The 27,838-nt window shown below is 35.7% G+C and overlaps 1 protein-coding gene and 1 pseudogene across 1 annotated transcript; one reads left to right on the plus strand and one right to left on the minus strand.

Annotated features, from left to right (window-relative positions):
* Positions 1-2,881: 2,881 nt before the first annotated feature.
* Positions 2,882-3,771, plus strand: LOC125925498 (L-lactate dehydrogenase B chain-like; annotated as a pseudogene).
* Positions 3,772-8,821: 5,050 nt separating this feature from the next.
* On the minus strand, positions 8,822-27,318 carry LOC125925448 (zinc finger protein 658-like). Its single transcript, XM_049634454.1, is given in 7 exon segments — positions 8,822-9,799; positions 9,802-12,629; positions 19,236-19,331; positions 19,628-19,754; positions 24,808-24,866; positions 25,038-25,136; positions 27,155-27,318. Coding segments are annotated over 5 exon segments (3,111 nt in total). The 5' UTR covers positions 24,823-24,866; positions 25,038-25,136; positions 27,155-27,318; the 3' UTR covers positions 8,822-9,754.
* Between the last annotated feature and the right edge of the window lie 520 nt (positions 27,319-27,838).

Below are 27,838 nucleotides of genomic sequence, written 5' to 3' on the forward strand. Positions count from 1 at the left end.
CTAAGATTTATATGGAACCCCAAAGTCCCAAACATCCAAATCAATCTTGAGCAAGAAGAATGAGGGTAGAGGTATCATACTTCATGACCTCAAATTATATTACAAATCTATAGTAATCAAAACAGTACGGTATTGACATAAAAACAGACATATAGACTAATGGAATAGAATACAAAGCCCAGAAATAAACCCACACATATATGATTAACTAATATTTGAAAAGGGCACCAAAACACAATGGAGAAGAAAAGTCGCTTCAATAAATGTTACTGGAAAAAGTGGATATTCACATGCAAAAGAATGAAACTGAACCCCTATCTTATACCACTCACAGAAATTAACCCTAAATGAATTAAAGATTTAAATAAAATATCTGAAACTGTAACTCTCCTGGAAGAAAGCATAGGAAAAAATCTCCTTGGTATAATTGTTGGCAATAATTTTTTGGGTATGACATCAAAATTGCAGGAAACTAAAGCAAAAATGAAACAAGCCAACAATGACAAAACAAAAACAATGACAAAAAAGCGGGACTACCTAAAACTAAAAGGCTTCTACATTGCAAAGGGAAAAAAATCAACAAAAGAAAAATGTAACCTATGAACTGGAAAATTATATTTGCAAACCATACATCTGATAAGGAGTTAATATTTAAAATATATACAAAACTCCTATGACTCAATAGCTAAATAAATAAACAAATAAATAAAATTCTGCCTAAAAAATGAGCAAAGGACCTGACTGGCATTTTCCAAAGAATACATAACAAAGCTAACAAGACATGAACTGATGTTCAAAATTATTAATCATCAGGGAAATCTAAATCAAAATCACAATGAGATATTACTTCACAGTTGTTAGGATGTCTACTATCAAAAAGATAAGAAATAATAAACACTAGTGCGAATGTAGAGAAAAGGAAACTTGTGTACACTTTTGGTGGCAATGTGAACTATCTAGCCACAATAGAAAACAGTATGGAGGTTCCTAAAAAAAAAAAACAACATAGGGGCGCCTGGGTGGCTCAGTTGGTTGAGCTTCCGACTTCCACTCAGGTCATGATCTCACAGTCTGTGAGTTCTAGCCTCACGTGGGGCTCTGTGCTGACAGCTCTGAGCCTGGATCCTGCTTCAGATTCTGTGTCTCCCTCTCTCTCTGCCCCCACCCCCACCCCCGCTCATGTTCTATCTCTCCCTCTCTCTGTCAAAAATAAATAAACATTAAAAAAAATTAAAAAAATACAACTACCATATGATCCAGCAATTCCAGTTCTGGGTGTATATCTGAAGGAGACAAAATCATTACCCCAAAGAGATATCTGTACTCCTATGTTCATATCCAAGGTATGGAAACAACCTAAGTGTACACTGATGGATGAATGTGTAAAGATAATGTAGTATATGTATATATACAATGGAATAGTATTCAACCTTAAGAAAAGAAAATCCTGCCATTTGCAACATCATGGATGAAACTGGAGGGCACTATGCTAAGTAATGAAGCCAGACAAAGACAATTAATGTATAGTATTATGTAGATGTGAAATCTAAAAAAAAAAAAAAAATTTTTTTGAACTAATAAAATGGTGGTTGCCAAGATGATGGAGGAAATGGGGAAATGTTAGTAAAATGATACAAATATTGTTATAGGATAAATAAGTTCTGAGGGTTTAATGTAAAGCATGTGGACTATAGTTGATACTGTATTGTATACTTAAAATTTGCTAAGAGAGTAGATCTTAAGAGTTCTCATACACACACACACACAACTATGTGAAGTGATAGATGAGTTATTAATGTGATTGTGATAATCATTTCACAAAGTATACATATATCAAATCATCACATTTTACCCTTTAAATGTATACAATTTTGTCAATTACAACCCACTATAGCGGAGGGAAAATATATGAAGAAAAATTATATTTATCTTATAGTTTCTTAATGGTTGCCCTACAGCTTAAAATGTATTCTAAGTCTACTTTTAAATATCACTATATAACTTCACATGTATCATAGGTACCTTATAAGAGTATTCCCTAGTTCTCCCTATGTCCCTGTGACATTCCTGTCATTCATTTTACCCTCCCATATCCTATAATCACCCAACACATTGTGATAGCTATTGCTTTTAAAAACATGTTTTAGATCAATTAAAAGGAAAAAACATTAAAGTTTTAATTTTAATTTCACACCTTCCTTCTTTGAAGTATTGACATACCTTGAGTTCACTGATTCTTTTTATTCTTTTCTTGTCTATAATGAGTACACTAATGAGCACATTAAAGGCATCCCTTATTTCCATTACTGTATGTTTTATTTCTACCATTTTTTATTGTGCTAAACTACACAGCATAAAATTTACCATTTCAATCATTTAAAATATGAAACTCAATGGCATTATGTACATTCACATTGGTGTGCAACTGCCACAACATCCAATCTTCAGAACTTTGTCATCATCCCAAATTGAAATTTTGTACATATTAAAAAATGACTCTCCATTCCTCTCTTTCTCCACCTTCTGGTAACCAATATTCTACTTTCTGTCTCTATAAATTTGACTATTGTAGGTACCTTATATAAGTGAAATCATACAATTTTTATTATTTTGTCTCTGGCTTATCTCACTAAGTGCGTTTTTAAGATTCATCTATGTTACGGAGGGAAGTGTAGCCCCTCTAAATTCATATGTTGAAATCCTAGCTCTCAGTATTTCAGAATGCCACTGTATTTAGAAACATGGCCTTAAAAGAGGTAATTAAGGAAAATGAGGTTATATGGATGGGCCCTTAGTTCAGGCTGCTATAATAAATTATAGATTAGATGGCTTAAAAAAAACATTTATTCTTCATAGTTCTTAAGGCTATAAGTCTGAGAAAAGAGTGCCAGAAATCTGACATTGTCTCCTTCACATGACTTTTACAGACATTTCTTTCCTGGATACAATGGCAACTCTTAAGGAAAAACTGGTTACACCAGTTGTAGAAGAGGCAACCGTCTCAAACAATAAGATCACTGTAGTGGATGTTGGTACAGTGTGTGCCATCAGTATTTTGGGAAAGCCTCAGGATGATGAGCTTGCCCTGTGGGCATTTTGGAAGATAAACTCAAAGGAGAAATGATGGATCTGCAACATGGGACATTATTTCTTCAGACACCTGAAGTTGTGACATGACAGATAAGGATTACCTGTGACTGCCAGTTCTAAGATTGTGGTGATAACTACAGGAGTCTGCCAGCAGCAGAGAAAGAGCCATCTCAATCCGGTGCAGAGGAATGTTAATGTCTTCAAATTCATTATTCCTCAGATAGTCACATACAGCCCTTATTGATTCATAATGATGGTTTCCAACCCAGCAGATATTCCCACATATGTCACCTAGAGGAAGTGGGTGTAATCTGGATTTTGTTAGATTTAGATATTTTATGGCTGAAAAAACTTGGCATTCAACCCAGCAGCTGCCACGGATGGATTTGGGAAGAACATGGTGTCCCAAGTGTGACTATGTGGAGTGGAGTGAATGTGGCAGACGTTTCTCTCCAGGAACTGAATCCAAAAATGGGAACAGAAAATGACAGTGAAAATTGGGAGGAACTGCATAAGATGGTGGTTGAAAGTTCCTATGAAACTAAAAGATATACCAAACTAAAAGGTTATACTAACTGGACTACTGGATTAAGTGTGGTTAATTTAGTGACCATTTAATAAACAATTAGAATTAGCAATTTAAATATCTGCTTCAATACACAGGGTAACAAAAGATAGAAGCACTAATCTACAAACCTTCAGCATTGTTTTGCAATTTAACATGAGGGACTTAAAGTTGAGTCTTGATTAGTTAAATCACTGTTTTATTGGTAGTACTGGGAAGATAGAATACAATGTCTTAATTCAGACTGCTATAACAAAACACCACACATATGGTGCCTTAAATAACAAATATCTATTTCTCAGTTTTGGAGGCTGGAAATCTGAGATCAGATTGGTAGCATGGTGGGGGTTCTTGGTAAAGGTCCTTTTCCTGGTTTACAGATAGCTTCCTTGCATGCTATATCTTGACATGGAGCAAAGTGCGAGGGCTCTGGTCTCTTTCCCTTATAAGGACATTAAGCCAACATGGGGGCTGCATCTTCATGACTCAACTAAACCTAATTACCTCCTAAATGCTCCATATCTCAAATACTACCACACTGGGGAATTAAACCTTCAAAGTATGGATTCAGGGGTGGGGTGAGGGTGGGTAGGGACACAAACATTCAGTCCATATCATAGGGGATGAAAAATAAGTTTACATACAACTCATCTATACTTTACAATTTTATTTTTTAAATGCCATATCTGGAAGGCCCGGGCTAAAATTAAGGTGTAAAAACATTCTAAAACCAGAAACTATGTGTATTAATTTGACTAATAACAAGAATTCCCAAGATATTGATGGGATGGACAAAATTCTCTTTATATTTCACCTAGTTGGGCTTGACTATGCAAATATTTTGTTGCCTAGTGGGTTGAATAGATATATTTCTCTGTATTTATCCAATCCAACTCTATATGATTGGGAATGGCCCAAAGAATAAGGCCTGGTAATCTCATCTTGTTACCATTACCATCACTGACTTCAAGGAGAAAGGTTTATTTTTCAATTAATGGTAAGTGAGTACAATGTGAGATTGTTGCTTAGTGGAAAGTAGCCAACCTTTGGGTGTTACAAGGGAGGAAAATCTAAGATCACTCTGGTGCCTTTTGAAAAGTTCAGAACAAGTGAATGATATGCTCTTTTAGCTTAGATTTAGATGTCCCTTGGGACAAAGACTACCAAAATTCTTCTTCTAAAAAACGAGGGAGCTGGGGCGCCTGGGTGGCTCAGTCAGTTGAGCTTCCGACTTTGGCTCAGGTCATGATCTCACGGTTCGTGGGATCGAGTGCGTTGGGCTCTGTGCTGACAGCTCAGAGCCTGGAGCCTGCTTTGGATTCTAGATCTCCCTCTCTCTCTCTCTCTGCCCTCTCCTGCTCATGCTGTCTCTCAAAAATAAATAAACATTAAAATTTTTTTTTAATAAAAAAAATGAGGGAGCTGTACAATGGCTAATTTAATAAACATACTTCCAGGATGGTTTTATGTACTCCTAATCAATAGACCAGAGCTCAGACAATGACTGTGTGGAATAATACTAATGTGTCTGTCTCTTATGGTTTTCATTTCACAGAATACTATTCTATGAAACAGAATTGGCCTACAGGTTTAGACTTAAGTGATGATAGATTGACTAGGGTTCTTAATTATTTAATAGATGTATACCAAAAAGTACAGATAGCTATAGATCAGGGAGGCAAACAAAAGGGAAAAATATAAGACAATTTGTGCTGCATTATAGGATGGTTTAAATGATACAAACCCTCCCTGATTATTACAACTCTTTGAAATATGTATATGTGTTTTGATTATCTATTTGATTATATGCTATTGAAAGACACATCTACATGATTGCTATCAAACTAAGAATGAATTTTGTTTTGTTTTTACTCTTGTTATAAAAGGCTTTGACCCAAAATCAGGATGGTGGACTTTGCTGTGAGGGTTAAGTCCTGCAGACCCAGAATAGTCCTGAGCTAAGGTATCTGCACATCATTACCTGTTGTTTAAGGAATGAAATATATTAACAATGTTTCTTTGTAACCAGCAGTCCAAAATGTTTGGAGGCAGGTTTTAACAACTTATCAACAGTGTTTATTAATAACAGTGTGATTGATGATTTATACCTGTTTTCACTGAGACCTTCAGAGTCCTCTGCTTTTGGGGCTGATTACATAGCAAGAATATGCTTACATATCTGGCAGGGGAAAGAAACCTCAGCAGTAAATCCATTTTGAGCTTCTGAGTGATTCTGTGCACATGGCTCTTTTCTGGCAGTGAAATTGTGTTCATACAATGGAGGAAAATGGGAGCTGATGCCTGGCCATTATCCAAACCTTGTGGTATGAAGCAGCCTTTGGCTGTGATGCAAATCCTTACTTTTAATGACATGATATATTGCGCCCCTTTCCCTTAATAAATTGCACACTTGTCAGCATTGTCATTTTGGGTCCTATGAGTCGTCTTCAGCACTTTAATCCTGTTTAACTGTCATTGTTAGTGCACCACATTTTCTGGCAATGTGGCAGTATTGTCATTTTAGACTTTGTATTCATTTTTCAATGTGTAACTTTTTTCTTTCTCTTGTCTGGTCACAAGTCATGTATAATCTTTTTTTTTTTTAATGTTGTTTATTTAGTGTTTTGTTGCCTTATTTTCTATGCTAACAACTTTCTCACTGTTCTTGCTGGTTTCTGATCTATTTCTCTTGGATTTACTGCACTCTGGCCATCAACAATCTTCTCTGGATTCCAGAGTAGTGTAGTAAGTGTCTTATTCTTTATCTCAATAGGGACATAATTACATTCTACCTGTGCTATTGCATTACTATCTTCTATCAGAGGCATATGCCTGTTTTGAGAACGTGTTTATCAACAAAACTGTTTTCCACATATACTCTAATCAGCATAGTTTTCTCCCAGAAGTGTTGCTTTTATAAGAATTCCTATTAGATTTTCATTCACACTTATGTTGGACAATATGCATTATATGTGTGCAGTAACATATGCCCATGTGTTCTTGCTTCACTAGTAGCTCTTGCTTCTCTATGATCCTTCCATTGTTTAGTTATTATCTGGGTGTAACCTGCTCCTTCATCTTTATATATCTATGTCATCTACCTATGGCTTTAGCATATATTTCTAAACTTAGCTTTCTAATGATAACACACCCATTCCTTTTAAATCTTCTGACTAGTACCATTCAATTTATCAATGCTTTTGAAAGACCCTATACAAGCTAAAAGCTTTTAATACTCCACCTTTCTAAGTTTTACTTATTTCTCCTATTATCAGATTTCTTAGTTATGATGGCTGGTCATTGTTCATATCTCCTATTGTTATCTGGGTTAATGCAATGATCTGGGTTGATAAGCTCATGAAACACAAACTTTCTTTCAGTCTTTTCATTACTCAAAGTCCAAGCTTTAGCAATTAAATGGTTTAGAAGAATTGGGCACTACTCTGATGATGATGTATGAAAATAAAATTCTGAAATTAAATCCTTGGGGTCAAAGGGCAATGATTCATTCATATTCCAATAAACACTAAAAACAAAAATTTTGGACTATATACTGGATCAGTGTGAAGTTTTTAAATTCTTGGTGTTATAATTTTTATCTATCTGTATTTATAGTTTCCAACATTAAAATCAGAAATATATAAAAAGGATTCTGATATTAGTTTGTGTACAATATAAACTAAATAAGATAAAATAATATTTTACCAAGTAGCATAGTGCTCACCTACACAATTTTGAGGGATACAACCTAAACCAGGTGATCAAGCTTAGCATTATCAGTGATTATTCATGTTGATAGCATATACTATTAATATGGTAAGAATATCATTTTATCTCTGTGATCTTCCTACAAAATAAAATGAATACACAAAACAAATCTGTAGTGCCAGTGCAATCATTAAAAAAAAAAAAGATATAAGAAATCCAAATCGAAAGGTATTCTATAAAATACTTGACAAGTCCTTCTCAAAACTGTCAAGGTAACTGACACATGGAAGGTCTACAAAATTGTCACAGACTAGTGGAAGATAAGGAGACATGACTATTAAATGTAATGTGGTATCCTGAATGGCATCTTGAAATATAAAAAAAATATTAGGAAAAAACAGTGCAATCTGAAAAATGATGTTTAGTTAATAATGTATCAGTGTCACTATTTAGTTAAGACAAATATACCAGAGTAATAAAAGATGTTAATAAGAGGAACTGGGTGAGTATATAGGACCTAGTATTGGTAATTATTTAAATCTAACACTATTCTAAACTGAAGTTAATTTTTTTAATGTATTCAAGATTTGATAATTTCCTTTTCATACAGTTTTCTGAAAAAAATCAGACATGTGGAAAGAGATGTTTTTTTCCTTCATTTCCCTTTGAACATTGTGCAATAAGCTCAAGTTGCATCAAGGTGTCAGAGACTGAGGAAGAGCACAGAGACTGAGGAAGAGCAAACATTTTCTTAGCTGCTGGAACTTCCTTGTCACAAGGAGTGCTGATTCAGTGGCTGGTGTAGTAGCCCTGGTACTATGATGATACAGCCTTCATCCAATGGCTTTCTTTGGTAGTGATGCCGCTGGGTGGTAACAACCCACTGTCAAAAAAATACCTGTTCTCAAGTTAGTCTGTTTTTCAATATCAGTGTGGTACTTATGACATGAAAGTAGCCTTTTTCATTCCAATTCCAAAACCTACTGTCCTAGCAGGATAGAAATAACACTGGTTTGCAACGCTGCAGTGTGAGCATACATTATGAGGTTGGAAAACGAGCCTACACGAGATGCCCTGGCTACATGCATACAAGAGGGATGAGGAGATGATTTCCTTTATAATTACACAGTGCAAAATAAGCCACTAGTGCGATATAATGAAGGCCAAAAAACCATGTAAGAATCAACATTCAGCCCACTCACCCATCCAGATACACGAGGATACTTAGGAAATCTTATGGATCTCCAATATCCTAGAAAAACAGGGCCACACTAGCAGGCAGGCCAAAATCTCACAGCATCAACAGCATCAAGCTGAAGGAAGCCAACAGAAGAACATAAATTATAAATCAAAAAGGAAAATGGATTAGGTCCAGAGGAGGTTTGGTTGCTGTCTTCTACTAGAACTCATCACCAATAATAAATTATTACACAAACTAATACAGATGTACCACATAGCTCAGAGACTAGCCACAAACATTTATTGGGGTTGTACACAGAATTTAAGTTATTCCTCCATCTTTAAAACTTCACATTCCACAGTGAGTTTCTGTACAGGTGAATATTTTATTATATATTTTCTATAAAACTTGAAGTTATATATAAATCACAAATTTAGGTACAACAGTTCTGGGTGAAGATTTTATCTTCAATTCTGAAACTGATACATTTCCTCAAGAAAAAAAATCTGAAACAACTGTTCAATATGCATTAAAATATAAATTATCAAATTATAAGATTTTGGTCAAATCTTAATTATTTGATGTTTAACATCTAGTAAAGGCTTTTGTGTTTTTCCCTGAGATTTCTCTAATTTTTAATGAAGGCTTCTGATCACTCAAGATGTTGACAGCTTTTCTCCTCATATGAAATCTCTGATACATAGTGACAGGCTGAATTTTATAGGTCTTCCTGACATTTATATTCATAGGGTTTTGTCCCACCATAACAGAATTATCTAAGCTATGTGTGTTTAACCAATAGAACAAAATCCGTAAAAGCTCAACAGAGTACAACTTGATGTTTTTCTTTTAAGCCAACTTGTGAAGATGTTAGTGGAGATGCTGTTTCACCCAGTTATTCAGATTTGGCTTCTTTCACCTTATGTGCTACCATATTTAATACATGGCACTGAAGTCTGCCCTGGAAATATCTCTATACAGTATAAGACAGAAAGAATGTAAGGTGACTTCTGAAGGTTAGACTTAGATTAAATGTAATAGTGTCATATTCCATGACCAGCCTCACTTGAATGAAGGACAGATTGTGAAATTAGACAAGCTATGGATGTGCCTAGTGGAAAAGGAAACAATTTGCCAGTCTATGTGACATGAGCTTCTTTAATATATGTTATCCAATAAGATCTGAGTCCCATTAGGACTTCCCAAATTCACTACATGTAAGGGTTTCCTCTCTGGTGTGCATTCTGGTGTGATGTACTCTAAGAGCTGCCTTACGGACAAAAGTTTTTCTGCATTCATTACATTCATAGGGTTTCTCTCCTGTGTGAATTCTCTGGTGTACTCGGAGAGTTGAATTTTGTGCAAAAGCTTTCCCACATTCATTACACTCATAGGGTTTCTCCCCTGTGTGAATTCTCTGGTGTGCACTTAGGTGTGACTTCTGGGAGAAAGTCTTCCCACATTCATTACATTCATAGGATTTTACACCTGTGTGAATTCTCTGATGTACTCTGAGAGTTGAATTATGGGCAAAAGGTTTCCCACATATATTACATTCAAAGGGTTTCTCACCTGTATGAATTCTCTGATGTGCAATAACATATGACTTCTGGGAAAAAGTTTTCCCACATTCATTACATTCATAGGGTTTCTCCCCTGTCTGAGTCCTCAAATGTGCTCTGAGGTGTGATGTCTTGGAGAAAGTTTTCCCACATTCACTACACTCATAGGGTTTCTCCCCTGTGTGAATTCTCTGATGTGTCCTGAGGGCTGAATTATCAGCAAAAGTTTTCCCACATTCATTGCATTCATAAGGTTTCTCCCCTGTGTGGATTCTCTGATGTGCACAGAGGTGTGTCCTTTGGGAGAAAGTTTTCCCACATTCATTACATTCATAGGGTTTCTCTCCTGTGTGAGTTCTTTGATGGACAATGAGAGCTGCCTTATAAACAAATGTTTTCCCACATTCATTACATTTATAAGGTTTTTCCCCTTTGTGAATTCTTTCATGTCCACTGAGGTATGATTTCTGAGAGAAGGTTTTCCCACATTCACTACATTCATAAGGTTTCTCACCTGTGTGAATTCTCTGATGTGTACTGAGGTGTGTCTTCTGTGAAAAAGTTTTCCCACATTCATTACATTCATAGAGTTTCTCCCCTGTGTGCATTTTCTGATGTGCTCTGAGGGCTGAATTATGGGCAAAAGTTTTTGCACATTCATTACATTCATATGGTTTCTCTCCTGTGTGAATTCTCTGATGTACTTTGAGAGCTGAATTATGGGCAAAAGTTTTTTCACAGTCACTACACTCATAGGGTTTTTCTCCTGTGTGAATTCTCTGATGTGCTCTAAGGGCTGAATTATGGGCAAAAGATCTCCCACAGTCATTACATTCATAGGGTTTCTCACCGGTATGAATTCTCTGATGTGCTCTGAGAACAGATATATGGGTAAAAGGCCTCCCACATTCATTACACTCATAGGGTTTCTCCCCTGTGTGAATTCTTTGATGTGCTCTGAGGGTTGAATTATCAGCAAAAGTTTTCCCACATCCATTACATTCATAGGGTTTCTCCCCGGTATGAATTCTCTGATGTGCACTAAGGTGTGTCTTATGAGAGAAAGTTTTCCCACATTCAACACATTTGTAGGGTTTTTCGCCTGTGTGAATTCTCTGATGTGCTCTGAGATGTGATGTCTTAGAGAAAGCTTTCCCACATTCAATACATTTGTAGGATTTCTCCCTTGTGTGACTTCTCTGATGTTCTCTGATATGTGACGTCTTGGAGAATGTTTTTCCATATACATTACTTTGACAGAGTTTCATCCCTGTGTGTGTTCTTTGGCATACTACGAGAGCAGACTTCTTGTAAGATTTCCCACATCCACTATTATCATAAGGTGTCTCCTTTGTGTGAACTGTCAGATTTTCACTGAGGTTTAACTTCTGACAGAAAGTTTTCTCACATTTACTACATCCATAGAGACTGACCCCTATATCAGTTCCAGGATAATGAATAGGGTGTGAATTTGAACAAAAAGATTCCCCACATTCCTCAGGTCTCTCCCCTGGATGGGTCCTCTGATGATGAATGAGTTGTACTTTCTGGTAAAAGGATTTCTTGCATTCATTACATTCAAATGACTTCTCTCCAGTTTCACTTTGCTGATGTACACTAAGGGCTAAGTTCTGATGGAAGGACCTCCTGTATTTACCACGCTGGTACAATTCCTCTTCTGTGTGAGTTCTCTGACATACTATAAGGTCTAATTTCTGGTAGAAGGTATTTATACATCCATTATACACACAAAATTCATCTCTAGTTTGTGTCTTTTTTTGTACTATATGGGCTGAGCTCTGGCTCAAGTTTTCGTCACACTTATTGCTTGCAAAACTAGTCTGTTCTGTAGCAGTTCTCTGAGATTGAGTGAGAGATGAGATACTGCTGAAGTTATTCCCACTTTCATTACATTCATAGTGTGCCACAGCCATGTGAACTTTATTATAGTTCTCAATAGTGGTTTTGGATTTCCTACATTCATTAAGATGAAAGCATTTCTCTTTTGTGCCAGTTCTCATGTAGTTATCACAGTTTTTCCTAAATTCATCATCCTTATAGGATTCCTCTCCCATAACACAAACAGTCTTATCATGCAAAATTTTCCCAAATTCATTACATTCAAAAGATTGTTCCAGGGTTTGAAGTTTCTGATGATTTTTCCAATAACTGAGAGGTTTTACATTTTTATTATATCTGTAAGACTTCTCTCCAGTGTAAGTTTTCTCATGCTTAGTATCAAGCTTCAATTTTTTGCATACATCTATGTAATCAGCCTTCTTTCTTGAATAGTTTCTATCACAAATAATTAATTCAGAAACACCTGGCAAATTCATTCTACATGAGTCATATTTACAAGGCATATTTCCTGAAGAATTTGGAGTTATATCCAGATTAAATGGTTTTTCTAAGACTTTCTGCTCTTCTTTACTCAATGTTTTGTTATTAGTGAGTATTACTTGCCACAGAGGTTTCTCTTGTTTTTCCTGGTTCTCCTCAATGTGATTATCAATGCTGAAATATCCTAAAATGAGAAAAATAGAAAACATCTCTGTATCTTACATTTCTTATGGAAAGGAATTTATAGCCATATGTTTGTTATGTATTGTAATCTACTGTTACAGGTCACATTCCCAGAGATTAGTAATTCATACACACAGAGAAAAAGAAATATACTCTCTCTCTCTTCATCCATGTTATTTAAAGAAAACAGGTATTATTTCCAGTGCTGGCCAAGATGGAGTAGCTATCTTCCCAAGTCCTCCCTCTTACAATTAAAATATCCCTGGAAAATCAATAAATCAATCAGTAATAAATAAAAAAGTAAGATGCTACAAAATGGAATGTGGAACTTTGGGACTCAAGAAATGACATGGCAGAGGATTTCAAGGCTTTTCTGTTTCCCATAATTCTTACATGGGGTACTGGAGTGTTGGAGAAGCCTGCAATCCAAAGTCAACAACACACAGACAAAAAGAGCTACAAGAAAACCCTATTCCTTCTGGCCAAAGGTCTGAAATATAGTCTAACAGAACAGAAAATCTTTTTGACAATATGCACCCTACTCAAGCCTAAGAAAAATGGAATATTTCCCTGTGGTTCTAGATAGGTTTAACAGGAAATGAAAGTTCCATTGCCACAGGTACAAAGGACTGGACACTTGCAAAATTTCTTTCCATGAGCCAAACCAAGAGCTTAGTGGAAAGATCATGAAGAATCCTAAGCAAGTTCTATTTATAGGACATTCAGGGATGGTAACAACAATCACTACCGCAACTATTCCTAAAACTACATTCCTATCTACTCCATGGAATCTGCAAAAGAAATAAATCTGTTTTAGGGTACTTGTGGCAACACAGCAGGTAGGGGAAGGAAAAAAGGGAAAAGAGGCAGGAATACAATATTATAGCTAGAAGGGATGCAGCAGCATTTGGAATAACTATACTCTCAAAATCCAAGAACATTTTAAAAATAGCTTAATTCATATTATTCTTAAATATACATAAAATATTCATCAAGGCATACCACATCATGGACTACAAGAAAAATCTTTACAAATATAAAAGAACAGAAATTGTATAAAGTATAATCTCAAGCCACAGAGAAATTATACTAGAAATGATTAACGCAAAGTTACCTGGAGAGACACAAAATATTTGTAAGTTAATATACTTCCAATTAATCCATTAGTCAAAGAGAAAATCTCCCAAGAAATTAAGATATTTAGAATTGAATGAAAAACTGTTTAGAACATATACAAATTTGTGGGATGCAGCTAAAGTAGTTCTCAGAGATAAATTCATAGCTTACAATCTTTTATATTAGAAAAGAAAGACCTCTAATCAGTCACCTAAGCTTCTACTTTAAGAAACTTGACAAAGAGAACAAATTAAATCTAAAGAAAGAAAAAAGAAAATAATAAAGACTAAAGATGACAATGAAAATGGAAATGAAAAGCAGAGAAAAAAATGAAACCAAAGCTTAGTTCATTGAAGATTTTTTTTAAGTGCTAGAACCAAGAAGAAAAAAGAGAAGACACACAGTACTAATATCAGAAAAAAATGCAAGAGGGGACATAAATACTGATACGATACTAAAAAGACAGTAAAAGAATATTAGGGGAAACTCTATGCCCGTAAGTTTGACAATTTAAGTGAAATGGACAAATTTCATTTGAAAAAACTACCAAATTAACTCATGAAGGAAGAGGTAACACAACAGGTCAGCGTCTGAGAAACTGAATATGTGATTGACAAAGATGTAGTTCCAAGAAACTGCTCCAGGATCAGATGGTAGTAACTAGTGAACTCTGCCAAACATTAAAAAAAAAAATAATAATAATAATAAAATACCAATTTTACATAATTTCTTCTAGAAAACACAAGAAAAGAAACCTACAGACCAATATCCCTCATGACATAAATGTAAAAATCCTCAAAAAAAAAGCATCAAAAAGAACTATATATGAAAAGAAATGATTTATCAGGATCAAGTGGGGGTTCATCCCAAGAATACTATTGCAATATTTAAAAGTCAATCAATGTAATCCATCATCTTAATCATCTAAAGAATGAAGACAAATCACATCATTTAAGGGAAAAAATATTTTACAAAATTCAAATTCCATCCATTAACCTATTATAAAGGGAATATACAGAAAGCCTGTAGCTAATATCATAATTAAGAATAAGAGACTTACTTAAGAATAAGAGACTGAATACTAAGATTGGAAAAAGACAAGCCTGTCTACCCTCAGCACTTCTATTCCAGACTGTGGAAGTTCCAACCAATGCAATAAAGCAAGAATAGAAATAAACGATACACAGTAAGTCTACCCAGAGAGCCCCAAGAAGATCTTCAAAAGAGCTCCTTAACTAATAACTGTTTTCAGCAAGGCAAAATGCAAAGCCAATATACAAAAGCCAATCATATACAAGCAATTATCACTGGAATTTTAAATCTGACAAGGAATATGATTTACCATAGTGCTGAAAAAACAAAAAACAAAATACTTGGTATCTGCTGAAAACTACTGATAAAAAGAATCAAATAAACCATAAATAAAAGGATATGTATATGTTCTTTATTGATTGGAAGAATCTATATTGTTAAGATATCAATCCTCTTTTGATCTATAAATTCAATACAATCCCAGTTGAATAGCTGGCATGCTTTTTGTAAATATCAAGAAGATCATTTTAAAATTTATACATAAGAAAATTGGTGGACTCACATTACCTGACTTCAAGGTCTAATTAAGAATCTAGAGTAATAAAATTAATGTGGTACTGGGGAAGGATAAATATGTAGATAAATAAAAAAGAATAGAGATACCACAGAAAGTCTAAAATGTACAGAATAAAAGTACAAATATACACATATATTTATACTTATGTACCATATACAAAATATATGTTCATCCATTTTCTAAGAACAATGGAAATGCTATTCAATAGGAAATGATAATTTTTTCAATAAAATGGTGCTAGAATAACTAGACTCCCCTTTTCAAAAATTTAAACTTAACACATAACTCATCCTGTCTATGAAAACTAACACCAAGTGGATCATAAAATATAAAATGTGAAATTTAAAAATTTCTAGAAGAAAACATGAATAAATCTGTGTTACTTTGAGTTTTGATACTTCTAGACAGCACAACAAATGCATGATCCTTAAGAAAAAATTAATAAATAGGACTTATCAAAATTAATGTTCAGTATTAGCCAACCTCTTCTGAAATCATGCCAACAAAAGAAGTGGAGTGCAGCTTCACTACTGCCAAGTGTGGACTAAACTTCCACAGACACCTTTGGGAGTTGGAGGAGTGGGTTGCTCTATTAACAATGGAGAAGGGTAAGAGATCAGGGTCCCTACCAGCATTTTCCTAACACTAACCACCCTGTATTTTATCAAGTGCCAAGGCCCCTAGTTCACCTTCATTGTTTTGTTATCTATCAGAATGTTACATTTCCCCTCTCTCCCTCTCTCTCTGTCTCTGTCTTTCTCCCTCTATCTCTCTCTAAACATACAAGTATATATATATATATATATACTTTTATATATAATATGCATATACATATATATAGGTCTATGTTTATGTCTGTACACACACACACACACACACACGTATACATTTTGCTGTACTTAGTGGGCAGAGTAAAACAAAATACATTACTCCATCTTTCCCCCAGTTAATACTTTTTATATCTTATTAATTTCTTCCCTAAGCAGAGTCATGAACACATTCTCATTATCATATAGAATATTTCTAGTTTTGCTTTGAAAATCAGGACTTTAAGCCACCTGAATCCCATTTTTCATGTAGATCCAAAAGATTACCTCAAGATTCTTTCTCCACTGATCTGTGGGAATAGAACCACCTGTCAAAGACCAATTATCTATAAAGCATATGTGTTTTTCTTGACCTTTCTTTTCTGTTTCACTATTATATTAAACTATCCCACCTCCAGTTTCATACTACTTAACTCTCACAGCTTTACATATCTAACAGAGCAAATCCTATCACATCACTTCTATGAATGAGATTTGCTTTGATATTGCATTAAATTTTACAATCTTGAATTTATCACATAAGTGCTTCTTTTCTTTTTTGTTAGGGTTAGCTCATTCATTTTACTGTTTTTTATTCTAAGAAACATACGACAATTTCTCAATCCTCCAGTTTATTAATTTTTAATTTCACTCTTAAATTCTGCTTGTATTAGTACATTTTTGTTATTGTTCTTGCTTAATTTATTACTAGGAGACTACCAATTTACCTCTGTTCATTAACTTACACATATCCTAATGTTAATAATATGCATATTTATTTTTATAAATGTCATGCAATTTTGGATTTGATATCCTTTTGTATTTATATGTTGTTTAAAAGAGGTAATCTTTGAAATATCCATATCAATAGATTTTTTTTACTCATGTTATCATTAATTTCTAGATTTATCAAAATATGTTCAGATTACTATTTATGGGATTCTAATTTGGATTTATTGAGGTTTTCTTTTTTAGACTAATATTGCATTTCACTATCTTATAATAAATCCATGGGAACTTGAAAGGCTTGTTCTTTGATTTCAGGATACATGTACAAATATATGGTTCCCTTTAATATAAATATCATCTACGTTTATATAGGCATACTTATTTAATGCTCATAGCATGTCTAATATAATCAGATAAAGTACATTATTACCTCCTAATACTGGTGAATTTTAAATTCTTAGTACTCCATTATTTTGTGTTTTATGATAATTGGTATGATATTGTTTGGTGTAGTCATTCAAATGCGTAACTTGTGCTCTTGACTAGAGGGCGTTTTTTTTTAAGTTATGCATTTATTGCCTAAATTCAAACCTGAATGATAACATGAAACCCTAAACTATTTGATTTTTTAAAAATTTTTTTTTAACGTTTATTTATTTTTGAGACAGAGAGAGACAAAGTATGAACGGGGGAGGGTCAGAGAGAGGGAGACACAGAATCCGAAACAGGCTCCAGGCTCTGAGCTGTCAGCACAGAGCCCGACGTGGGGCTCGAACTCACGGACCATGAGATCATGACCTGAGCTGAAGTCGGCCGCCCAACCGACTGAGCCACCCAGGCGCCCGCCTAAACTATTTTATTTTTGCCTTAATAACTTTACTATCCTTTTATTACAATCTTTCAAAGATACTTATTTAGGAATATCTTTTTTAGCTAACTAATATGATCAAATCATTTATATTTAGTGACTGGGAAACATGCATGGTCCAAAAATTATGTCAATTTTTATGTTATGCAATCTGTTTTAATAGTTTCACAACAAAAACTTTCAGTAAACACGCTCAGGATGATTTTACCTTTTTGCTCTAAGAGTTATGTTGAAACTATAATTTTTGAAATTCTTGAAATTGTTTATTAGTTTGCACAAATACTAACAAGCACATGAAAAAATGCTTGACATCACTAGTGAACAGGTAAATTGTCATAGACTGAATTGCAATTCATATGTTGAAGCCCTCAACCTCAATGTAATTTGGTGATAAGGCCTTTGGAGAAATAATTAAGGCTAAATGAAGTCATAATGGTACAGCTCCAACTCTTATAGGGTTGGTGTCCTTATAAGAATAGGAAGAGACATCACAGCTCTCTTTCTCTCCATGCAAGTACACGGGAAAGGCCATATGAAGGCATAGTCAAAGGCAGTCCTCTGCAAGCCAGGAAGATGCCTCACTGAAATTAACTATGCTGGCACCTTGATGTTGGACTTCCAGCCTCCAGAACTATGAAAAATTTCTGTTGTTTAAACCACCCAGACTATGGTATTTTATTATGCCAGGCCAGATGACTAATACAGAAATGCAAATCAAAACTTAAATAATACATCACTTCTCTTTTACTAGGATGGCTACAAGTCAGATAATAACAATTATTGGTGAAGATGTGGAAAAATCAGAACCCTCATATGCTGTCATTAGGAATGAAAAATGGTGCAGGCACTGTGAAAAATAGTCTGGAGTTTCCTGAAATAGTTACCATAAAACCCAGTGATTCCATTCTTAAGTATAACTCAATAAATAAAAACACATGCCAAAAAAAGCATAAATCCATGCAAAAACTTGTAAATGAATGTTTCTATTAGCATTATTCAATAATAGCCAAAAGGTAGAATCCCAAACATCTAATGACTGAAGAATGAACAAACAATGAGACCTTATTTTGTCAAAGGATGAAATATTGATACATATGAATCTTGTAATCCTATGTGAAAGAAACCAATCATAACAGACCACATAATGTGTGATTCCATTTACATGAAATGTAATAGGCATATCTATAGAGACAGAAAGTAGATTAGTGATTGCTAAGGCTGTAGGGGACAGGAGGAAGGGAGACAATAGCTAAAGGGTATAAGGTTTCTTTTTGAGGTGATGAAAATGGGAGTGTGGTTATGTTTACATGTATCTGTGAATATATGAACAGCCACCGAATTGTACTCTTTAAATGGGTGGATTGTCCAATATGTAAACTATCTCAATAGAGCTGTTTAAAAGGATAAAACAAACTTTCGAAGGTATTCCCCTAAAAGTTGAACTACCCCAAGTGTTTCCTTTTGTCAGTGCTCACCCACCTGGGTACCTCTGGTTTAGGAATTCTTCCTCTAAGGACCAGGGCTCTTCTTCTTGCTCCAACCTGAAGATCATCTTGGGTTTGGTCAAGCAATACCCTGTAAACATGACAATTGAGGGTATATATAGACCAGATCCATTGGCTTTTTGGTTTCCAAAGGTGTAGAAAGTTAACAGTAGCAAGAGAAGCAAAATAATGTGCTCAATTGAAGTTTTCCATGGAAAGTAGTAACATAAACATTGTTTCTGTTTCCTTAAAGGCTTCAGTTATCTTGGACCTCTTACTCAAAAGCCTGTACAACATTAATCTCTACAAAGAGTCCATGTGTTTTGTTAACTTTAAAAAAAAAAGTAAACGTAACCTAGAGGAAGTCACATACTAAGGTATGCTTACCCACTGAGATGAGGTGGCTATAGTTCTCCAGCATCACATCTCTGTACAGTGTCCTCTGAGCAGGGCTCATGTACTGCCATTCGTCCTGGGTAAATTCGACAACCACGTCTTCGAATGACACAGACCCCTGTGACAATACATTTTATTCACGGATTCAGAATTAAGTGAAAAGAAAGTATCTTTAAGAATTACTATTTTTCCTGTTTACTTTTAAGCTTTAAAACAAATGGTTTAAAAGGCATCTATTTCTGACCTAATTTTGTCTTTGTGGAGTTATTCAGTTATCAAGATTTTTAACTTACTATAATTCATTTATATCTGTTTATAAACCATAGATTTTTTTAAGACAAAAAAATTCAACGTATAGAGGCTTCCTACAATTCTTCCTCTACATCCCAAGTGATTACCGTGAGTATTTAGAGAATTCTAAGATGTTCATTCCCTCTTCAGGCATCATCATTGTAAATAATGAGAGACAAAGAAGAGATAACATGTAAGCTGTGAAGATATTTTACACAATCAAACTTAGGTATAAATAAATACGTAAAGATAACATAAATCTAGAGTTCATGAAGAGCAAAGAACAACTTACCAGGCAGTTGGAACCATAGAGAGCAATATAAGAGAACATTATTTTAACTGAAGTAACAACAATGAATATAATGATAGGGATATAATCACAGAGCAGCAGCAAAAACCAATTTGATAACTACCTTCTTGTGCAACCACCTAGTCTAACTGTACGAGCAGCTTCTGGAATGTTGATGCTAAACACTGACATTTAGGAAACAAAAGGAAAATAAATGTTAGAAGTTTGAGTGAACAGATCTGTTCATGCTGTTCTTGAAGGGTCTGTGAACATAAAACCGGACCTATCTCTTAAACTAGTATACACATGGTTTTAGAACACAGAAGCGAGGTCTAAAATGAAGGCAAGAATTTAGGACTTATTAGCAATTTGGGTTGTACCTAAAATTTTAAGAGGCAAACAGACAACAATTTGAGCTATATGCTTGCTATGCATCCTATATGGGACTGAGGAAAGAAAAATACCAAACAGAATTTGAGGAAGCCTGAATATTAAAGAGGGTGGCAAATAAAGTATAGGCCACAAAGCTAAATAAAAAGTTTTCTGAAAAGTAGTAAGAGTCAGGAAAGGGTAGAATCTTAGAAAATGAGAAAAGGGAAAATTTCCACAACAAAGCACTTCAAAGGGGCTGGGAGGAGGGGAAATTGGGGAGTTGCTGTTCAATTGGTAAAAAGTTTCAGTTATGCAAAATCATTAAGTTCTAGAGATCTGCTGTGTAGCTCACCTATAGTTAACAGTATTGTACTATACACATAAAAAATGTGCTAAGAGAGTAGATCTCATGTAAGTGTTCTTATCACAATTATAAATAGGAAAGAAAAAGAAAAAGACTAAGAAATAATAGGATAGAAGCAAGTTTTTTCCCCCCAGTTATGTATCCAATTATTTGTTCATTCATGTCCTCGGTATTACTAAGTGAGTACCTCCTGTGTGTGAAACTCAGTAGTAGTAGCTGGTAACTAAAAAAAACAAAAGAACAGGAATACCCCTCATAAAATTTAATCTAAAAAATTTTTTTAATTATATCCTCCAAAACTAAAAAAATTAGTGAGAAAAGTGGCATTGCTTTCATTTTGCCAATCTCTTTACTATCTGACTTAATGAAATCACTTGGATTAAAAAAAATAAGCTAACAAGTGACGTAAATATTAAATGTTGAAGGATCTAAGAAATTTCTCTCGCCCATAAATAACAATGAAAAAACTGGCAAAATTATAGAAATTAACAAAGGCTATCTCCAAAACATTAAAAAAAACCAGCGGAATCATAATAAGAATGCTGATCCATATCCTTTTAACTTACCCTGTTCCCATCCCTCTCTCTCCCAACTCTGCAGTAGTTTGAGAACCAATGGTCTGCAACCAGAAGCCTGGCAACCACAACAACAGCAGAACTGGGTTGGAGATCCATCAAAGCCTCATTCACAGAAAACTGTCATTATTTGACCTGTTTGGTGGTTTCCTAAAAGACCCTGCTTATCAGGATGCCTTTGTTTGAGCTAGCTCAGAGCGTGAAAAGCCTTATTCTCACAGGTATTTGTCAAAAACAACTAAAGGCAGGGCACCTGGGTGGCTCAGTCGGTTAAGTGTCCGACTCTTGGTATCGGCTCAGGTCATGACCTCACAGTTTGTGGGATTGAGCTCTGCAATGGCTCTGTGCGAACAGCATGGTGCCTGCTTGGAATTCTCTCTTTACCTCTCTCCCTGCTCCTCCCACATGCACATGCTTTCTCTCTCTCAAGATAAATAAACATTAAATACAACAACTAAAGGCATTTGTTTAACTTAATGGCTATCTGAGGTGGTAGATAACAGCTGGGGCAATTAATGGCTTAACTAAGAAGCTTGAAAGGAAAAGCTGGATAATGAGATGTCCATAAATGTTTTGAAAAGCTCTGATATATTCCTGAAATCTAGGAGGTCATATACTTGCACAGAGCTGTGCATACACCCAAGGCTGTGAGTATGCTCAGGAAAGATGTGAGAAGGGTCTAAGCTGTCAATTCTAGGTGACTCTGAGTTTGGCATTAGAAGGAAGTGTAGGTTAATGCAGAGTTATTAACTGCCTGTCTGACTGTAGAAGGAATTCCCAAACATGCACAGATCTCCTTAGCAAAGACTGGAAAATTTACTGGTTCTAGGCATTTAAAGAAATTTCTGTAGACAACTTTAGCTGCCTCAGATGACAAGAAACAGGCTCTACAGAATTTTTTAAAAAGTCACTGAACAAAATAAATTTTGACAATGACCCCTGTGGAGAGGAGAAATTCTCGAGTTGTCACATTATTTTATTTAAAATGTCCAATTTGCAACAAAAATATTAGTAAACAAGAAAAGAAAGAAAGACATATGTGCAGAAAAGGTATAATTAATAGAAACTGCTCCTAAGGAAGCAGACATTAGACTTACTAGGCAATAACTTTACATCAGCTATTTTAAATATGGTCAAATACCTAGAGAAAACAATGTCCAAGGACTAAAGGAAAATATAAAAAAAAAATTTCACTAAATAAAGAATATCAATAAAGAGATAGAAATATAACAAATATAAATTATATAGAAACTCAAGAGTTGAAAAATATAAGAACTAAATCAAAATTTCACCAGAGGGGTTCAACAGCAGATTTGAGCAGGTGAAAGAAAGAATGAACAAAGTGGACAATATGCCCACTGAAATTATGTAGTGTGAGAAACAAAGAAAAAATAATGACAGAAAATGAAATATGGGATAGCATTAAGCTTACCAACATATGCATGAGTCCCAAACAGAAAGTCTGAAAGAATATTTGAAGAAACAATGGCCAAGAAGTCTCCAAATTTCATGATAAACATTAATCTACAAATCCAAGAAGCTCAACAAACTTCAAGTAGGATAAATTTAGAGTTCGAGATCCACACCTAAACACATGGAAATCAAACAGTCAAATACAAAGACAAAGAGACAATACTGAAAGTAGCAAGAATGAAGTGACTCATCATGTACAACAGTATTAAAAACAGATTACTAATCAGAAACCATGGAGGACAGAAGGTAATGAAATGATGTATGACAAATGCTGAAAGAAAAAAAGTTGTCAACCAAGAATTATATAACTATTAAAAATAGAAAAATTAAAACCCTCCTAGATAAACAAAAACAAAATTTGTCATAGGCAGAACCCTCCTACAAGAAATAATAGAGTCAGCAAATCTATACAGACAGAAAATAGATTAGTGGTTGCTTGGGGCTTAGAGGCAAATGAGCAGATGAGAAGGGATAAAATGTAGAGGTGCTTTTTAAGGTGATGAAAGTATTTTCAAATTGAGTGTGGTGATATCTGCACATTTACACTAAAACATCACTGAATTCTACACTTAAAATGGGTGAATGGCATGGTATATGACCTGAATCTCAATAAAGTTTAGATAAAAATAAAGAGAATAAAACCATACCAAGATAATAGAGCAGATTAAAGGCCAAGGACAAAAATGGGGGATGAGCCACATGAAAGTACAAGGGAAAGTAGATGACTCCACAAAGATAGTAACAGGGGAAGGAAAAAGCCAGTGGAGGGTGTCACAGACACTAACAAAGAAATTTTCCAGAAGGGCAGAGTGAGAAGCAGAGACAAGTGCTCAGAAAAGTCAGGTAAAGAAAGGACTTGACAAGACTCAAGGATGTGATTACAGTCAAGTCTCTGGTCACTGGATATGACAGGCAAGTGGGAGAGAAACCAAGTGTGAACAGAAAGTATTTAAACATTTGAAACAGAACACAATTTTAAATTGTCTGCTGAGCAATCCAAATACCAAGGGTACTCAAAATATTTATGGACAGTAATTTTAAGGATATTCAGTTGATTCATCAGAAAAAATGTCTTATTCAACTCTTATGTTTGAATTTCTGGAAAATAGAATTGACCAAGTTCACATTTAGCATTATGTCTTCTACTTTTACTGAAGAACAAGTAGAGACAATGTTCTATATTATTTTAGAGTTATTACTGACAAATTGTTAACTAAATCACCTACTCGAAAAACAGATTTTTTGGGAGGTGCCTGGGTAGCTCAGTCGGTTAAGCGTCCGACTTTGGCTCAGGTCATGATCTCGCAGTCCGTGGGTTCGAGCCCCGCGTTGGGCTCTGTGCTGACAGCTCAGAGCCTGGAGCCTGTTTCAGATTCTGTCTCCCTCTTTCTCTGACCCTCCCCTGTTCATGCTCTCTCTCTGTCTCAAAAATAAATAAATGTTAAAAAAAAAATTAAAAAAAAAAAAGATAAACAGATTTTTTTTTGAACTTCAAATGTCTTAACATTCTATGAGGTATCAGTTTGCATAATCATCTCATCAGTGTTGACCTTTAAAGGCATTGTTTGTCTAACACTCTGACATGGCTACCAAAAATTCAAAAATAAATTTAGAGCTCCAATTTGATAAAATTGTAATATAAGAGCATCTACATATATCCACATGCTACCTTTGCTCTGCTCTTCATCTGTATCTCCACCTATGAAGGCATCTGATCCATTTCTATTTTTACTTTTCCATGTGAATAGACACCTAAGCCCTTATAAAATCTACTGTAAAACAAACAGATTATTAAAACAGAACTCACCTGAGCTATGTTCATTTTCTGCTGCTCCTTGAAGAATGTAAAGAAATGAAAAGGTTCTCCTGGGGAAGAGGAAAGAAAAATAGAGTTATGAGAAACCTGGTCTGCCTTACAACTATTTTCATTTGCCTAAAAATTTCTATAACACCAGCTAGAAAAAAAGGTTTCCCTATAGAAGAATGTCCTTTTGACATTCTTGAGAAAGAACAGGAGGGACCACACAGAGGCAGTACCTGAACAAGTGCATCTCCAATATGATTATGTCGGCTTAAACTTGTCTTTTCACTGCTGTGTAACTCAAAAGTCGATGAATTAACAATTTATGTCCCCTTCTAATTAAGAACAACAACAAAAAACACAAAATAAAACAAAAGGAGATTGGTTAAACAAATTCAGGCATACAAAGGTAAAACCTTCTACCTTCATTTAAACTGTTAAAAAAATTACTTAGATGTGATTGTTAATCAAGTTTGTGTTGTCTTTATACCTTGAGTTAGAACTTCCCCAGAAAACTCCAAAACAAAGATGGGATGCTTTATGCAAGAAATATATTTTCTAACTTTTTGTTCTAACTTGGTTGCAACTTATAAGACATATTTTTTAATAAGATGCCTATAGTACTTATCTATTTAAGTAAACAGTACTGTGCTTAGTTCTTGATTCTGCCTTGGGTGTCTTTACAAAAATCATTCTTTCAGGCCCAATATTTTGGGCTTCCAAAGTGTCCAATATAGAACGCCTTTCTTCTACTCTCCTTTTATTATTACCTACATTCAGGAAAGAGGGAGCATCGCATAACTAGATGCCATATGTGCTGATGGACATAGAGTGAGGGCAGCTCAGAATCTGGAAAGAGGGGAGAATGAAGGAAACTGGGTGCTGTTTAAGATTTCACCAGTTCTGGCTGGTTATATCGTCCCTGGGCATCATGTCCTCACCAGCCATCCAGTGACATGCCTGTTCCTGTGCAGCATGACAGTAACCCACCCCTCTCAACCTCAAGTTACCACCTTCTGCAAGGAGGTCCAGTGCCACTGTCCAGTCTGTGATGGCTTCAGGGGTGTGATGACATTACCAAGAGTCATATTTTGGCAGGATTTATTGGGGGGGCGGTGGAGGTGGGGTAAGCTAGCTGTTTAAAATTACACAATTCATGAAAATACTCCTGAATATACATCACTCATGTTGTACAGGGATCAAGAACTGCTTCTGGTATAGAAAATCAGGACCTGTGCCTTTCCTGAACCTTCTGCCTCTGTTCTGAAACTCCAGTGAAGGATCTGTCAGAAGAGCTGACAATGGTTTCTAGGGCTCTCATTTTCCTATCTTAAGACCTACTTTCCTCCAGAGGGGCTGGGATCCAGGTCTGAGAAACAAATTTACTGCATTTGAAATCTCCATTTAACACTCTAAATGTGACTTTGGAATTCACTACAAATCCAGTAACGTAGTCATTAGTTGCATGCAACTACTACACCTGAAGTGTGCTTACTCACAAATCAAAATAGTAATTTGGATATACTGAGTTAAACACATCAGTAAAACAAATTTCACCTCTTTAATCTTTTCACTGTTGCTACTGAAAAATTTTAAATTATGTTTGGTTTGTGTTATCTTTCTACTGGCCAGCACTGCGTTAGATTATCAGAATGTGCCTCTGAGAATGGAGATAGCTTAGTGCAGGAAGGTTCAAGACTCTCTGTCTGAAGGAGGGGCTCTAAAAAGAATCCACAAATCCCAGGAAATATTTACCACATTGTGAGGTTCTGTCCATATTCACTTCACAATCATATCTCCTCTGAAAATTTGGAGACTCTGCTAAGAGCTCCAGAGGTTTCACCTCTGGGTTTGGGGCAGAATGGATATTGGAAAGAGTAAAAAGTAGGGAGTAAAATCTACTTGTATTTATTCCAGCCTCTCTCACCTACCAGCCGTGCCCTCAGGTATATCATTCCGTCCCCAGTAAGTTCCTTTCACTTTTTAACATGGAATGTTAAAGGCAATTGTGAGGCTTAAATAAAATACCAAAGGGAACAAAGCATCTTGTGACAGTAACTTACACACTTAATTCTCAGGCTAATGCACAAGCTACTGTTGGTAGCCTCATGTTCATCGAAAACATCATAAAGGCGGATTCCCTTTCCACTGCCCACAGTCCCAGCACCCAGAACCCACAGGAACTACCTTCTCCAGACAGGGGACTCAGCCCCACCTGCTCCGCAGAAGTAGGTGGGAACCAACACCCGCCCCCCCCCCCCCCCCCCCGCACATGCACAGAGGCTGGAGGAGGGGAGAATCTGCCAGGAGCTTCCTCGAACTTCCCCCTGGCTTTCGCCGCACACAAACCTACCCGACCTAGCAGAGCCCCACACTTCGCGAAGCCGTGTCCCCAGTGCTCTCACCCCCGGCGCGCAGCCTCTATTCCCCCACAGACCCAAGGAAGCCGAGATCGTGTCCTCTTCAGGCAGGGAAGGCCCGCGGAAAGAGATAGGGCTGGATGTGCACTTGCGCAGAATGAGCCCCCAAGCTGGATTCCCAGAGTGCTGCGCGGTAGGCCCGTGACGTTTAAAACTACATTTCCCAGGGGGCCTGGGTGGCTCAGTAGGTTAAGTATCCCACTTTGGCTCAGGTCGTGATCTCACCCTTCCTGCGGTCCAGTATGCCTCCCGCCCCCCCCCGCAATTAGCGCCTTGGGACATGACAACTGGACTTGACCCTTGAAGACTTTTCCTAAGTCTCCAGATACGTGGATTAGACTTTAACTTTATGACATGGCAACATATTGCAAAGCATGGTTCTCAGTTGGATTCTAGTTGGAAAAAAACAACAGCTACAAGAGACTACAATTGGAGAAACATGAATATAGCCTAGATACTAGAAATATAAAGGAAAATTACCATTACTTTGGTTAGTGTGATTATTTGTACAATGTAGGAAATTGTTCTTATTTTTAAAGATACATAAAGAAATGTGGAGTTTGAGCGGCAGAACAGATGTACATAGGGGAAGGAAAGATAAGAAGGGCGATGGGGTT

The sequence above is a fragment of the Panthera uncia genome, chromosome D4 (genome assembly GCF_023721935.1).
Source record: "Panthera uncia isolate 11264 chromosome D4, Puncia_PCG_1.0, whole genome shotgun sequence".
Lineage (NCBI taxonomy): Eukaryota > Metazoa > Chordata > Mammalia > Carnivora > Felidae > Panthera > Panthera uncia.